This window comes from Molothrus ater, chromosome 1, assembly GCF_012460135.2.
Source record: "Molothrus ater isolate BHLD 08-10-18 breed brown headed cowbird chromosome 1, BPBGC_Mater_1.1, whole genome shotgun sequence".
NCBI classification, from domain to species: Eukaryota; Metazoa; Chordata; class Aves; order Passeriformes; family Icteridae; genus Molothrus; species Molothrus ater.
Window position 1 is genome coordinate 129,747,274 of NC_050478.2, and position 16,625 is coordinate 129,763,898.

A 16,625-nucleotide genomic window follows, 5' to 3' on the forward strand; every position below is an offset into this window, starting at 1 on the left:
TTACTCTTCAAATTCTTGAGGAAAAATAATAGCTATTATTTATAAAATGTGTCAAAGTCAGAAAGCAGCAGTTTCCTGCTGCAGAAATTTTTTGTGCATGTAATTTGCATTTGAAATTGTGCAGTAAAAGAATGATTCATACACACATTATTTCTGAAGAAAAATCACTCATGATTTGTTACAAAAGTTGAACTCTTAATAGGTGAAATCAAGTTTAGATCTTTTTTTAGCTTTTAATAGGAAAGTAATTGTTCCAGCATAAAGGTGATGTTCACTCTGTATTTGTTTTCCTGAGACAATGCTTCTGTAGAAGGGGGATGTAGAGAATCAGTTACATGGCAAGTTAAGTCAAGAAAGTAAAGAATTGCAAAAATTTGGCATTTCTTTTTTAATAGCAACTTGATCAAGAACAAGCAATTGAGTGGATTAAGAAAGAAAGGCTTCCAGCGTTTCTAGAAAGTGACTGTTACTTTGAATACAGGTATTGCAATCTTTTATGCTGTCTTTCAGTTATAAATTTGTACATTTTCCTCTTTTGTTTCATTCATCTTGGTAGTATTCTTAAAGTGGTTTTGCCCTCTCTTGTCCTGTTTTCTTTATTGTAATATTTTAGTGACTCGGATAAAGTTAGTGACTTTTTTCACTCATCATGCTGTAATTTTCCTTGACCATGATCTACATCCTATACTACACCATTACAAAGAGGGTAAGAATGGGATTTACTGATTTCTAAATCTCTGTACTTTAGAGATGTCATGTTAGCAATGCATCTTTTGCTAATCAATGTGTAAGCCATATAAGTAGAAGTTCCAAGTCTATGAAATTAATTTGGAAGAAAACAGGAAGTGTTTTTTATTTTAATCATTAGTTTGGTGTCTTTGGGGCCTCTGTCAGAGTTTAACAAAGTCCTCTGTGGGATGCCATGGCATAGTTGGATGATTTACTGTTAAAAACTTGCAGTGTTTTTCCAGATGTCCATTCAGCAGATGTTCAGGAGTTCTAGTGTGCATTTTTGGGAGGACCTACCTCTATATCCCTTAAGGCTGTGTCTAGATGCAGATGATTGTAGCATGTTTTAGGGGTCAAAAAGGAGAGGCAGCCTGGAAATATGCTTCACAAAACTCATATTTGCTGATTGTAATGGCAGAGTGGTTACTGGAGTATAGACTTATACATTTAAAAAATGTAAAACGTTTTTTATTTTTGATAACCTGGAAACTGCACTTAAGTTCAAGGGGGAAAGGTGTACAAAGAACAAGCAGACTGTGAGAGTGCTGAATTATACCTTTGTTAACAGCCTGCTTTACACATATCTGGGCCACATGAAACAATAACTTTGATCTTCTGCTATAGCAAACTGATTAAGCAGAGTTACCAAGAGAATTGCATAAAACCATCTTTAAGCATGTACCTAATTTCAACTGACATCAGTAGTTCAAGCTGCTTTTCTGAATCAGAATCAAGATACACTCAGATGCTAAAAGGGAAACTTGTGTTTAAAAATGAAGACACCCTAACCCTAGAAATAAATCCTAATTGGTCTTCAATAGTGGGCACAAATAAAACTGAGCATTCACTTGGTTGTAGGCTCAAGTGTAGGCTTCATCTTCCCTTCACATGTGACTTGGTTGGCATTGTACTTGTTTCTAACTTAACCAAGTTCTGCCCAGTTCTTGGGGCCAGAGCATCCTCACTGTTGTCATGTGGTTCTAAGATTGCCTTTCCTGAACACTGCAATGTGTTCACACTAACACAAAGTAGCTCTGGAGAACTGTTCAGTACTATGGAATCCCCATAGGGCAGCCAGCTGAGCTCAAGAGTCCCAGCTGTCTTGTTCTCAGCTGCAAGTTCCATCAGTGTAATCAGTGCTGTGGCATTCCTACTGGAAGACCACTTCTGTCAGGAACCAGAGGTGTAGTCTTTGGTAGTGATACAGGACTTCTGCAATCTGGGAGAATAGTTCAATTTCAGTGAACAAAATGTTCAAGGCAATCTTGGCAGGACTTGGAACTGCAGAGATACATGCAAAATCCTGAAAGAAGTGTACTGGTAAAGCTTGGTAATGCAAGTAGGGCACTATCTGTGTGCTGGTGAGCTGTGCAGTGGCAGTAGTGGCATTTACAGATGTGACAGCAGTTGAAGGACGAAATAATACCTAGCTGGATTAAGTGATACTTGTGGGTCCCTTCCAAATCAAGATATTCTATAATTCCATTATTCTATGAAAAAAGCATCATGAAGTTCTCTGTAGCCATTTTTTTTAGATAGACAGTTTTTTAAAATTGCCGGTTCTTTGAGGAAATGAACTGTTTCTCTGATTAAAAGCTAAAATTAATTATTTTCTTGTCTCGACATTTAATTTCAGACTAGCTAAATTGATATCACAAGTAGAATGGAGCAAGACTGGCATTAATTTCATTATAGATAGTGACTACTCTCCCTGGATAAAGATAAGGAAGCAAAGCCCAAGTTCTCCCTCTCCTGAGGAGGAGGATGACTCTTCACTGACTTCATTGACTATGAAGAAGTTCTATGTATCACTTGGCGAGGTAAAATAAACATATTTAGTGGGTGTAACATCAAGGTAGATTGAATGAATTGGGTAGAATTATTGTAACTGAGGTCACAATCTAATGGGACAACTGACTCTTGAATAACCTAGTCTAGTGCCGAGGGGTTGGAAATAGATGATCTTCAAGGTCCCTTTCAACCTACACCATTTTCTGGTTCTCTGATTCTCTAAAGAGCTTTATATTCAAAGTTTTTTGTACTATAGAAGAAGGTAGATGAGTTGTAATACAACTTAAACAGAAGCTCAGCTTATACAAGTATGCTTAGCTATTGTCACACAGCTCTCTGCATTGGGAACTATCCTTACAGAAATCTACACAAACAGACTGCACAGAATTCCTATGGACAGTAAGCTGTAGCTCTCAGAAATAGGGCAATAAACAGAGAAATTTTAATTGTTCTATGAAACTTTTTTCCTAGGCTACAGTTTCTCAGGTAAAGGATTGGTTTACCTTGGCAAAACAAGGTGATTCTGTGAAAACTACAGATTCATATACACATCCTGTAGTTTCTAGTAAAATTCAAGACACTCAGCATTTGCCTGGGCAGCATAAAAGAGATGAATCATTGCCTGGAAAAGGTCCCTTTCTGGGTAAGTAATAAGGGTTCACAGGGGTTACATAACCCTGTTGTTTGTAACACAGCTCAGACTAGCTGGAAAGGAAAGGCCTTCTAAGGAATTATTGCTAACTCCACCTGTTACCTTCTGAGTATCGCATGGCATCTGAGGCTTCAGACAGACGTTTGTTTCTTTCCATAGCTACAACATGAAAGTTTGAGCTAGTAGCCAACTAATTTTGTGATAGTAATAGTTTCTTTTCTTACACATTTCTGTCTCATAGAAGTCTGTAAGTTTCAGTTGAGTTGTTCTGGGGTTTTTTGTGGGGAGAGGCATTTATATGTTTTGAAAGACTTTCTTGTTTGGATTCTTCGGGTATTTGATAGCATATGATGTGTTTCAGCCATCTTCTTAGGGTGTTTATGTTGGGCACTTAAAGGTCTTTTGGCTGCCAATTTTTATGAATCTTGTAAGATGTAGTCATTTGGAATCCTGTCTATCTTCAAATTTATTTGAAATTGTTTGGCAAGTTCCAGAGATTCTGGGAGAGAAAATACAGATGCACATATGGATATAGACCTCATTGCACAGCCTTGCTTCTGCTTTTTACACAGTAGCAAGAGGAAGAGAAGCCTCAGCTCATATGTTAGGAGCTTGCTCTCTCTCCATTCTCAGAGATGTATCTCTCTACCTAATTGCCTTAGGTCCTGAGAAACAATTCTTCATGTTTCATTTCACAGACCTGTGTCAAGAGGCTGTGATTTTTCTTTGTTGAGTGAAAACAAGTGAAATACTTTATAATTAAGAAAACATATTTTAAATCACACTGATTTTTATGTTAATATCAACACATTTTGCCATATACAGTTAGGAAATTATGTAATTGCAGAGCAGGGAATCTCTCTGCCATGTTCCTAATCCAAGTGTCTGTCTGTGACAGTGGCCAGCACTGGTTAGATGTGGCTTTTGTTCAGAGGAAGTTGAAAGGAATGTCTGACTAGTTAGACAAAGAAGCAGGTTACCTGTCTAAGGAATGCCACAAACAGAGTTTCCTTTCCCCTTCAGGGCCAGCATCTGCAAAAGCCGATGTTACCAGTGAGAGATCCAGAGGGGTTGAGGAGGGCTGCTCCGTGGCCATTGCTGAAGCTCTTTCCCACACGCGGTCAAGAGTTTATCTAGACCCAAAATGGCACAGTGCAGCAGAAGAGGAAGATGAACAGGGAAGCACAACTTTTCAGACAATGGAAGAATTCACACCAATATCTTCTCAAATTGCAATGAAGGAACCCATTTCAGAGCTGACCCTCCAGTCAGCTGCTGACATTGAAAGTAACGTGAAGTTCCACAAAACAGCCTGAAGTGTTTACACACAAGCTAGTGAATAATGAATTTGCTCATGGTGCTGCAGTCACTCTTTAACCTAAGTTCTTCTCTACTTACAGCCTTAGACTCCAAGGAAGATGTAAGAAAACAAGGCATCTTAAGTCCAAGCTCTGAAAGTGTTGGGCCAGACAGCAGGGCTGCCTGGTGTCTTAGTCATGGGACGTACGACACTGGCAACAGACACGAGTTTGAAAGATTCAAGAAGTTCATTAAAGGAACACTTGGGGAGAGGTACTGGTGGCTCTGGATGGATATTGAAAGACTAAAGGCTCTTAAGAACACTACAAGGCAACAAAGGTACTTCCTTTTAACAGTTACTCCCATTGCTTTAATAGTTGTAACCTGGATAGATGAATGCAGGTTTTGAGACTTCAGAGTAAATTGTAATGTCTGAGTAAACAGACACAATTAAATGTGTGTCCTGACAAGGTTTGGAATGACTCTACTGAAGCTGATAAAACTCTTTTTGCAGAGTCATGTTTGCAAGGCTTACATGAAGTCAGAATCATATTATTAAGGCTGCGTTAGAAAGAGATTTGGAAAACAGATGGCAACAGAAAGAACCTAAAGAATAAAAGAAATTAAATTCACAAGTAGGACATCAAAGGACAAACTCCTTTAATGAAAGATCCTGCTGGATTCAAATAGTCTATTCTACAGCATTATACATTTTGTCTTATACATAACCTGTCTCTAATTTGTGGAAAAAATATTTTGGCTTCTGCCACTTGCAATTAAAAACACGTTGCATGGCAGCAGCTTAATCAGTAGGATAAATTGTACTCAGTTCTGTACAGCATTTGATACATGCTTATGTGACTATTTTTATTGACTGCAGGCAACTCAGTAAGATGAAAAAACTGTACCTGCTGAGCAGTGGAGACTATTTCCTCAGTTCAGAAGTGTTGCTCAGACTTGAGCTGCTGCATGGAGATCAGTGGAATATAATGCATTTAAGACGGATTCAGCCTGAAGTAGTGAAACCACTACTTCTTTACTGGTATGAAGAAATGGACGTGAAATAAAATTCTATTGTTTAATAAACGTCCATTTTCTTTGATAAGCCTATTATTTCATGCCACTTATCCCACTGCAATTATTAGAAACAATGTCACAGTAAGTACTAGCACATTAATTTTTGGCTGAGCCTAAACTGCATTGCAATCTGCTGAGAAGCCTGGTAGATCTGCTTTAATAAACCCTTGTCATTTTTCTACCAGAGAATCTGAGCTGCTTTGTGGATCTCTGCCTTGGGTAATGTTCAGTTAAAGTTTAGTCTGCAGGACAGGGAAACCCATCCAGGCACAGTAGGTTAATTCTGTCCTAACCTGTTCCCCATACTACCCTTCCCAAGTACTGAGGATGCTCTGTATATATGCCTTCATGGGATTTGAGCCTGAGACTTTACTGTTCAATGCCTGTCATACAAAATGCCTTTTACATATTAACAGCTTAAGTGAGGATATAAAATCTAACCTATTTCCAAAATACGGGCTAAATTTTTGAAGATGTTCTTTCCTACCCGAGGGGGTTCAACAAATTCCAGGCATAAACCTGGAATTGTGGATCCTCACATGACTTGTGGTCTCTGTCCTGGCCTAAAATCCTTTCCTATGCTTTGCTGTAGGATGGATGGGGCATACCTTCCTGCAGACTGATAGAAGGGTTTGTAATGGTGCAGAATTTGTAACCTAATTTTACTTATGTGTAGTTTGGTTTTAGATTTGGAAGCATGCAGTATCTAAGCACACTTTTGACACTAACTGATTTTTAATCCTCGGTGCATATAGCACCATGTCTTGGTACAGTAAACAACATCACTGAAAAAAACAAAGCCAAACAGCTCATTGTTTCATTACTTTGGAAAGTTCTACTTATTAGCTTTTTTCTCCCTAGGGGTCCCAGATTTTGTGTCACTCATTCAACAGCAATAGATGCTGCCAGTGCAAAACTGAAGTTCTGGCACACATGTCAAGAGAGGCCAAGAATGGATGTTGATCCTTTCCCACAAATAGTATCATTGTTGCCATTGACCCAAAAGTCTGACATACCACCTTCCCTTCTTCAGGTAAGTAGGATCACATTGGAAAACAGAGCTTTTTCCTGTCAAAAATAATGACAAAACTCCTTGAATTCAATGGAGCAAGAACAAGGTTTTTTAGGAAATATTTAGCCAGCTGGTATATTGAAGATGGTTACATATAAAAATGCAATAAAATTTCATTATACTTCATGCAAAAAGTTGCTATAAATTGAGTCAAATTATCTTCTCAGTTACCCCCTGGCTATTTTCTAAGTCCTTGGATAGATATTTTAGCTGGAAGTTCTCAGAACTGCAAAATTAAGTCTCTAGCAATGCAGCTTCACCACTCAGCCTTGTCTTAATCCAGAGTAATTCTTATAACTTCACTGCAGTTAACCTGGATCTATTCCTCATGTCTGTAAAAATGGCAGAATTCTGCTCATTTTCTATCACTACAGCTCCTTCAATCAGTTACACAGTTACACAGTTTCTACAGAGGGCCATGAGCCACTCAACAGACCTTTTCACAGTTTGTAGCTTATAGGTGGCCAGTTCAGTTTTGTCACTTTTCTTCCTTGAAAGCCTGAGTGTGAGAGGTAACTGCAATAAAAACTACAGATTTTCAGCAATACAGTGTTAAGCCTCAGGATACTTGGTATTTGGAGAATGTGGATTGAAATTGTGGTTCCAGTATCAAGAACTGTATAGGCGATGCCACAGATTTGTCAGCACACTCTGTCAGTAACCTCTGTTACTTTAGGTTGGAGAGTTTGGGGCTACAGTTACTTCCTTTGAAATCTGATTCATGGAGATAATGGAGGAAAATAGTGGGACAGATTTCCTGTTTAGAAGAAACTGGATTCAGAAGCCATGTTCCTGGTGATCATGGCAGAAATGGGAGCAAGAAGCACCTGTGTCTTACAGTGACCAGTTCACAAGGTGTGCTAATGAGCCAGGACTAGCTGTAGGTCAGGCAGACAGGAACCTGCAGGTTTCTCAGTCCCTGTTGAATTTGACACAAATTAGGATCTGGTACCATGAACATTCACAGAGTCACCAAATGGCCCATTTCTTGATATTATTTCTTTTTTCCTACAAGAAATTTGGACTTTTGAATCTTCTAACTACATTGTGCTTGCAAGAGCTTAGGTAAAGCAGCAGCTCTGGGTGAATTTCTGAGGGCACTCTGAATGCAATTGGCATCTCCAAAAGGTCAGAGTATGATTTTGTTCAAAATAATAAGTGATGGTGTGTCAGAATGACCCCTTTCTCTCCCACTCTGAGTGATTGTATCTCTCTTACAGTGAGCTGACTTAAGATAATCTTCCTAAAGTTTCACAAAACATGTTCACATGCTCTTCACCTGACATCCTCTGTCGTTCTGTACAGTGTGCTTGTAGCATATTTCCACCTGCTAAAAATTTATTTTCTAAGCTGTAGTGGTTATTAAGGTATGCTGAAAAATCTTGAAAAATATTCAGAAAATTTTGCAACTTGCCATTTCACATATTGTGATTGTCAAGGAAGAATACTCTTGGAAACTCTTGACTGTTTTTGACGAGTCAGTGAGAACATGTTAAGAAAACACAAAGGTGGAAAAATAATCAGAATTTCCTTATTTTTCTGTAATGTCTTTTAGAAAAGTAGAACAAACTCACCAACAATTTTATTAAAACTAACTAAACCAAATTTCTCTTTGAAGAGATCATCAGGATTACTACCTATTCTCACAGGAAGTCAGATTCTCCAAAGGGATGATATTTCTAGCATTAGAATGCGGTAAGTACTAAAGTTCCTTGTGTATCTTTCTGCACAGCAATATACCTCAAATATTTATGGAAGTATTTTAGATTCTACTGTTTTCATTAATACTTTATTACAGTTATCTGCCTAGTGAAGCACAGTTATGGTACAGATTGTTTGCATGGAGAATTCCTCCCTGGCTGATGAGTTTCTCGCTTGTTCATGCCACAACACAAAAGAGTTTATTTCCCCAAATACAAATGTTTTCTCTTATGTAATAGTCAATATTCTACATATTCATATTCTTTTAACGTGTCACAAATGCTAACCCTCAGAGTCATGCTATCTATGCCAATGATTTCCACAGAGCAATATGAAAAAGGTATTCTTCTACATTTTTTTTCATTGTAAATTTAAACTCCATGTACTTTTTCCTCTCTATTCACTTTATCATTACACCAGTTTTTTGCCCCTTTTTATTTATTTATTCTATAAGCAGCCTTAGATTTTTCTTAAATATCTATTGAAGATTTTTTTGTTTGTGATCCAGGCCAATGTCAGTGAGCACAGACGTGATTCATAGCTTAGCTCTGGATGGGACCAAAGACTCAGAATACCAGGGTCATAGAAAGTACACTTATGCTGAGCTTCTCCATGTAAGTATGGCTTGAAAATATTACTTGTCTTGAATCATGGGTTAACACTTTATTCTGCAGTATAAAGTAGTCAAAAATGGAGAGAACTTGGTTTAATTTTATGAATGTCAATGCTTTATGTAGAGGTATCATTAGAATGTCAGCATTTTCTCTCTTGTATCTGTCACCTATTGGATAGGAAATCATGGCACACAGAGAGGTTTATTTTCACTAGAAAGTGTGGATCTTCTCCATAGTGACCATGTGTTCAGTAGGCTATGATGGAAAACGCTCTGGATAAATGCTTCAGTGGAATCATTGCCTAGGAAAGTATATCAGACTTACAGAGAAAACTGAATCTGCCTTAGAAAGTCATTAAAATTATAACATTCAAAGAGGAAGAAGGTTCATTTGTACAATCCCTCTTTATTGCTTGTGTACTTCATTCTTTTCTTTGTTGAATTATTGCCTGCTAAGCAATAGTTGAGCAAACCTCAAGAGAGACAGGCTGCACAGATGAGCCTTTTCTCAATAACTGCTAAAATGCTGACAAATCAAACATATGAGATGTCAACATCTGGCAATCTAAAATATATCCAGAAACTTTCTTGTTTGTGGAATGGTCTCAAAACAGCCTGGTCTTTCATGGAGTTATTGATACCCATAGCCTCACAACTAAAAGAAAAAAATCATTTAAGGAATCTGGGCCCACCCACATGTGCATGGAGTTTGCTAAGCACTTGAGTACATGCTTGTTTGTTTTGCACTTCAAAATCACACTTTATTCATTTCTTCACTGCAATCATTTTACCTTGTTGTTTTTGACAGAAAAAAAGGTTAGTCTTTGCAATCTGGGGACATTTGCAGTTAGGAATGTATATTCAGCAAAAGTTCACACCATGAACTATTAGTTTTTATACATCATACGCAGTTTCCCTCTTACCAACAGAAGAAAACATCATACATTTACACTGGTTAGACTGGAACCTACAGTCAAGACCTCACAGTTTGCCATCACAAATATGAAGCAAAGGGGAATGCAGGGATTCATAGTTTAACTTCATACTGGGGAGGGAGATCTTCCTACTCTGCTTCAAAAGTCTGGTTTCCTCCTGCCCTTCTCCATCCTTGTTACTGTTTGGAGAGAAGCTGATTGCCAGCCACCACACTCATCTGCTTCCACTTCTGCTATCAGAGACAGCAAATCAGCCATAATTTCTCTCTTGTGATCATCAGAAGCTAATTTACTTACAGAAGCCTCTTCTGCCTTCTCTGTGAGCCTTGACAAAATGGATGTATTCTTCCTCAAATGCTCTGGGAGCTAGCTGTGGTAATGAGCACGGATTTCTGGCTCACTAAATTCCTCATGATTTTGTTGCTTGTGTCAGTGGTGTAACCCCAGAAGATGTATCTTTTGTTCCATAATAGTTAAATGTTTTGAATCTTGACCAAATAGCCACCTCTTAACTTCTCTTAATTCAAAACACGGTAGCCTGAGCTGAGACAACCTTTGACAGCTAACTGATGTCGTTGAGTATCACTGGAATTCCCCAGAGCTAAAGACTTAATGACAGAATTAAGGCCAGGTTTGTTTTTCTGTTTTAAGTATTGAGGAACCACCTAAGGGATGCTATAATCACTTAGCTTCTCTAAATGTCTTCAGTCATCAGATTTATTCCATTGGATGTGAATATTTAGTGGGAAAATGGTGGTAAGGGCCATGATCAATTGCATATGTAGTAGAAAATGGAGTCTACTTCCTTGGGATGAAGATACTAATTGAACACACTTCATGGCCTTCCTTTGCAATGTAGTGACATTTGAAAATAATGAAAGCCTGTTATTCCTTGCTGTGTAACTATGTTTTATTTGTCCAGGGAAAAAGTGTTGCTAGCAGTGTTGTCTTCAGGGGATCAGGAATTGAAAGCATGCTGCAGTCTCTTTATTTGGAGAACAGAGCAGGCTACTACTTCACACAATTCTGTGAGAAGTCGGGGAATAAGGTATGAATATTTTCCTACTCTGTGATAATTTAGTCCACAATTGACTGAATGCCAAGTTATAGAGGGCAGCCAGACTGAAAAAAAAAAGAAATGGAGAAAGAAAGATTGATGACTGGATGAGTTATTACTTGTGAGACTTCAATCCCTCAACAATAATAAACTGTTCACGTATATATGCAAACTAATGACAGGTCTTAACCAAGCTGTCAGATTCTTACTGTCTCAAACCCATTGGAATTCTTATTGTACCATCAGGGATAAAAAAAAGGCTACTAATTTTTAAAAGTTAACCGTTAACTTGGCAGAAAAAAAAGAGGTCTTAACCCACAAAAACCATTTTTAAAAATAAGATGGGAAACCTGCTGTGCTATTACTAACAATAATTTGATTTCTTCTTACTTTTTGGGTTAGTGATGTCCAAAATCTTCAATATTTTGAAAACTTTCTTATGCTTCCATGAATCTCCTTGTATTTCTGAGACATACAACACTATTTCTTCTATGTAGTCAGCACATGTATCATTCATTGCTTGGTGTAAATTGAGGATTGAATTGGAACAGTTTATGCATATTGAGTTAGTGTTTAGTGGCTTTGCAGAAAAATTGAGTCTTTAGGGGAGGTTTGAATGCAATCAAGATGGACATCTGTTTCACCACTAGCACAACCCAGAATCCAGCAGCAGTAGCTAGAAGTGCCTCTGGCTTCTAGAAGGCAAGATCTAATGTTTCCAAAGCTAAATACCTTCAGCTAAAACTATTAAATGTGCATAGAAAGAAATCTAAATGAAAGAAACTTATTTTTCCATTGGAGATAGGCAACCACCCAAGTGTCTCTACCCTTTCCAGGTGCCAGGCTCCTTTCAAAATTATTTGCTTAAAGTTTTCTCTTCAGCTGTGAAGCCTATTTCTATTTCACTCATGTTTCAGGTCTGGAAGACTACAGTTTGTGGAACAAAGTTCCCCATCCCTACCTTTTTGGAATGCATTGTTTATTGGTTAGTGATGGGGGTTTCAGGGTATTTTTAAAGTCTAAACCCCATAAAAACATGATTAAAACAGAGGACTTGGGGAAAGATCTAGACTTCTGAAAGATCTTTTGCTGTTTGTTTGAATTTATGAAATGAGGCCACGACTCTGGGTCTCAGAAATGCATGTAATAAAAATGTAATGATAATCCCAGTACAATGTGTCAAGTACACACTATTTAATTATTTTGGTTTTTGCTGCAAAACCCTATTTTGCCATGGCACAAACTCTGCATGTCCATTATCAGCATCTCTTCTTTAGCACTGGCTTTATGCCACTGAAATGGGGTTACTCTTCAAATGTTAACTACAACGTTAACAATTTTAATGGCCAATTATGCATAAAGGATACAATAAAAGATAGAGTATCACTGTGACAATGCTATGAAATATGTTGTTCTTCTGCCAGTATGCAAAAGAAGATTAAATCCATTTTAAATTGAGCTTGATTTATGATGACCCCAAGGAGCTAAATAATTACTTGCATTGGAAAGTAAATTTTTTATAAAATTGTGATATTTGGGTAGCAATAACCTACAATATTTTTCATCTCTAGTTATGGAAGAACTGCGTGTACTTTTGGTTTGACCTACAGGCTTATCATCAGCTTTTTTACCAAGAAACCCTTCAACCTTTTCAAATATGCCAGCAAGCTCAAGTAAGTTGTAAATAATGTGTTTTTCTTTCAAAAATACATTTATTAGTTCCCTTCACAAATGCATTTGTTCAGTGTAAAGACTGAAAAGAAGATAGAAAAGTTTCCAAAACTTGACAACCCACACCAAAGTAAATCTGTGTTGTGGGCAATAAAAGAAGCTCTTTGGATTGTTTCCATGGAATTTCTTGATTCAAACATTAAACATGCATAGTTTGATTTCCAAGCTCTGCAGCCTGTTCCCAGTTTTATCTATTATACTCAGTTTACCTAAACTCCCCTTTGCTACACTGAGTCATATTTGGAAACTGTCTGCTTAGTGTTAACATCAGAGATAGTGTTTTTTCTAAACCAACTAATTGTGCTGTACCTTTCCTTCCATCTCCTATGTGGGTAAGAATTGCAGATCTCATAGTACAGACCTCAGATAATGACCTCAATAATGAAAATTGATCTTTGTTAGCTCTGTTCAATTTTTATGATTGTCAGGGTTTCATTATTATATTTACCATGGTTGTCATCCCCCTAAACAGATCTTTAGACGCTCATTTAATGTTAAGTGGAACTGATATTTCCTATAAAAGAGTATTTTAATTGAGCATGCACTTAGCCCACCGTGGTGCTGAAGGCAGAGTAGATTGATTCCATCAGGGAAAGAAACTGCAACAGTGTGATATCATTAGAAGAACTACAAGGAACTTTTAAAATCACTTTGTGAAACTTTGTTCTGATTTTCCTCTCTAAACCTTGTGTAGGAGTGTATCCTATCCACATATTTCAATATATACTGTAATAGAGCAAAACTACTTCACATATCATTGGAACAAATATCTGTAGAGGGCAGGTGAGAATAATCTCTTTATATGACATGTTCCTAAGCATCTGGACATTCTTGAATTTGTCTTCTTTTGCTTCTTGGAGGTTTTACTGGGAAAATAACAGAAGTTTGCATATTTGTCCAGAATTCTCATCTAAATCAGTGTTATTTGTACAGAAACTCCAAGTAGAGGCCAAGGCATGGGTTCCTCCCTCTCCTGTCTCATACTGGGTAAACTGAACCATTACCCTATTTAGTTGTTTTCCCCTCCAGCTCTTTTTATGGCCTGAGGCTGTGGGCAACTGAATGTCCCCTTAAGTCTGACTGTCTCCTACATCAGTCCATGCCTGTGTGTGGCTGGGGACCTCCTCACACCAAGCTGACCATATCTATTCTGTATCACCATTTTCCTATGTGTTTTATTGCAGGCCAAAGCTCACCTTATAGTCTCTGATGGTTTTCATTTTGGTTTCATTTCACACCAGTTTACATTCTTTTTGTAGTGGTTGCATGTCTGAAAATTTAAGGCCCAGGTCTTTTTTAGTAATCTTATTTCCAGTGCTGGCCTGGTGGTGACAGCAGAACATCATACAATCAGTGTTACCAGGCAATTGCAGACAGTATATACACATAGCCATGAAAGTAAATACATCAAAACTAAATATGTGAAACTGTTCCATTAGCATAACTAACAGCTGAAATGTAACATAACAAATCAACACATGTGCTGCGACATTTGGTATCATTTTCAAGCTTGCCTTTTAAGGCTGCAGAAAAATTATACTTGTTTTCGTTGGAACACTGTAAAGAGTCAAGCTGCAACCAATCTTCAGAGTCCGCTTACGAAAGGGATGCCTTCCCAAATTCTGCACTCACCTTTGGCACAAGAAGACAGTCACTCCAAATACTCCTAAGAGAATGTGAATCAGATTCACATGACACATTGTCATATATATTTTACTATTTATTACAGAAAGAGACATGTAGAGACAAACAGAGTGTTCCGTATGTGTGCTGCCTGCTTCCTGTTAGAAACAAGAACAAACCTTGATTGCTGTGTATCTGCTACTCATTGTTTCATTTGTTAGGCATTGCTATTTCAGCTTTATGATAGAGTAATAAAACGCTTTCCAAAGTATATAGGCATTCACCTGGGGAAAGAAACTACAGTGAGAATGAAATTTGATGGATAAGAATAATGACAAGTACTGGTAATCACCCAGGAACACACGTGGTTATTCACTGTAAACATATGCACACAAGTGTAAAAAAATTTGAAAATAAAACTGATAAAGAAACATAAAATGTTGGGGTTTAATTTTTTAAAAATTTGTTTAGAATTAGAAAATTTAATGCAGTTGTGGGAAATACGATATTTTAATGCTAGAATCAATTTAGATAAAGGGAGTCTTCATTACTGTGGACTTTTAGGGTCAGATACAAGATTTATGTTAGTGGAGAGTGATGATGGAGGTTAAGGCAGTTTAGCCTCTCTGTTCAACACCAGCCAGTGCATTGCATGCTTCCATCACATCATTCTGCCAAGCAGCTGCACAAGGCGCTCGTTTAGAGCAGAGCAATATCCATTCCTTTGGGCAGCAGTACAAAGCACTTGGACTTAAATCTTTCTCACATTTCTTGCTTCACTCCAGTCATTCTGAAATTGCTTATCAAAGCCTTCTCATCTGGGGATGAATTCACACCAGAGCCCAAGGCCTGTACAATCCCCAATTTGGAAAGTCATAAAATGAGGCCAAAGTCTTAATCTGAATTTTCTAAGCATTTTGTATAACCAGGTTTGTGCAATTGTAAGTAATTCTAATATGCAATCAGACAAATTTCCAGATAAGGTTTTGGGTTCAATCCATAACATACTTACATTTATAGGAGAATTTTTAGCTGGCAGGTAGAAAAAAATCTTGTGTTTTTCAATAGGAACAAAACAATGAATCAACAAAGTTTGATATGCACTTGATGTCCTATGCTTCAGATTTTTGTATGAATTTGTTAACCTTTAAGTTAATTTAATGTAATTTTTCTTGTTCATCCCTTAGGAGATTGACCAATATAATGGTTTCAATATTCCACTGAGAATGAGAAAACCTCAGGAATTCCATGACAATGGAATAAAAAGACACTATGATTATTCCTTTTTATAAAATGTGTCTTTCAAACTGCATTGCCCAGTGTTGAAGGCTGTGAACAGACACTTTTCCTCTTTTTTGACATGTCTAGAACTCTTCTCAGTTGTTTTTCCAGCAGTCCTTGCAATTGAATCTGTGCAGATTACAGATGCACCTCAACTCTGATGCAAGGGACACAGGGATGAAAGCTACTACTCATTTCTCTCCTATCTGCAAGTGCATATATTCACTTACTTGGTCAAATACCACTGCAATGGATTCTTGTGAGAATTTAAGTAAAAAGATGCCAAATCCTCTGACACTGCAAATGTGCATCCTTCAAATGAAGAGGCCATAATGATTACACCACTGAGAATTTGGTTCTTTGAGTTTGGAAAAGTGCATTCCTCTAGCTAGCTTAACCACCTTTAAATTTTTGCTTCATGTGTATTGCCAGCCCTAGCTATTGGTTCTGGAGACAAATATCTGTCCTTACTATGTTCTGGTTTTGCATGTGAAATTTTAAAGAACTGGGGGCAGCTCTGCAGGTAGAGCAGCCTACAAAGGCAGTCCCTAATGTGGCAACATATTACAACAGTGCTGGTGTGAGCAGGTTGTCAATAGCTTTTGGTCAACACTTCTTAGTCTGGACAATTTCTGACTTGATAGGCTGACATTTTTGCCATCTCTAAAGAAGAGTAGAAAATGTACTCAAGTTAACAAAATCATAGGGGAAGGGAATTCCAGCCAAGAAACTAGTGGTGTATTTGTTTTTATTTTGTTCTTAAAACTATGCTCAAATGTTCATTCACTTAAGGAACCAGGTTAATCTGTGCTAAAATATTGAGGACATATTTTTGAAGCTTATTACTAATTTACAGATCCCTTGTGTGGTAAGTCGTAACAGGTAGAGCAATGTAGTCCTAATGACAACTGAAATGGTTAACCCCTTTTTAAAAAGGCTGTTTTTAAAGATACCACATCTTGATATCATTGGAGTTGGCCCCTCCAATTTGGCTAATCTTATACGTTAAATGTTTTGGATCAGACTTAACATGATTTAACTGAAACTTTCCTAGTGTTAGGCCT

The 16,625-nt window shown here is 37.5% G+C and overlaps 1 protein-coding gene across 1 annotated transcript in view; it reads left to right on the forward strand.

Annotated features, from left to right (window-relative positions):
- The window catches only part of RGS22 (regulator of G protein signaling 22), a 60,124-nt gene that overhangs the window by 15,546 nt on the left and 27,953 nt on the right, over positions 1 to 16,625 (forward strand). The window contains exons 5-15 of the mRNA XM_036378960.1: positions 396 to 481; positions 2,366 to 2,549; positions 2,992 to 3,163; positions 4,196 to 4,459; positions 4,573 to 4,810; positions 5,352 to 5,513; positions 6,410 to 6,581; positions 8,239 to 8,315; positions 8,830 to 8,935; positions 10,792 to 10,917; positions 12,498 to 12,599. Coding sequence (XP_036234853.1) covers positions 396 to 481; positions 2,366 to 2,549; positions 2,992 to 3,163; positions 4,196 to 4,459; positions 4,573 to 4,810; positions 5,352 to 5,513; positions 6,410 to 6,581; positions 8,239 to 8,315; positions 8,830 to 8,935; positions 10,792 to 10,917; positions 12,498 to 12,599 — 1,689 coding nt within the window. The remainder of the gene's footprint in view (positions 1 to 395; positions 482 to 2,365; positions 2,550 to 2,991; positions 3,164 to 4,195; positions 4,460 to 4,572; positions 4,811 to 5,351; positions 5,514 to 6,409; positions 6,582 to 8,238; positions 8,316 to 8,829; positions 8,936 to 10,791; positions 10,918 to 12,497; positions 12,600 to 16,625) is intronic.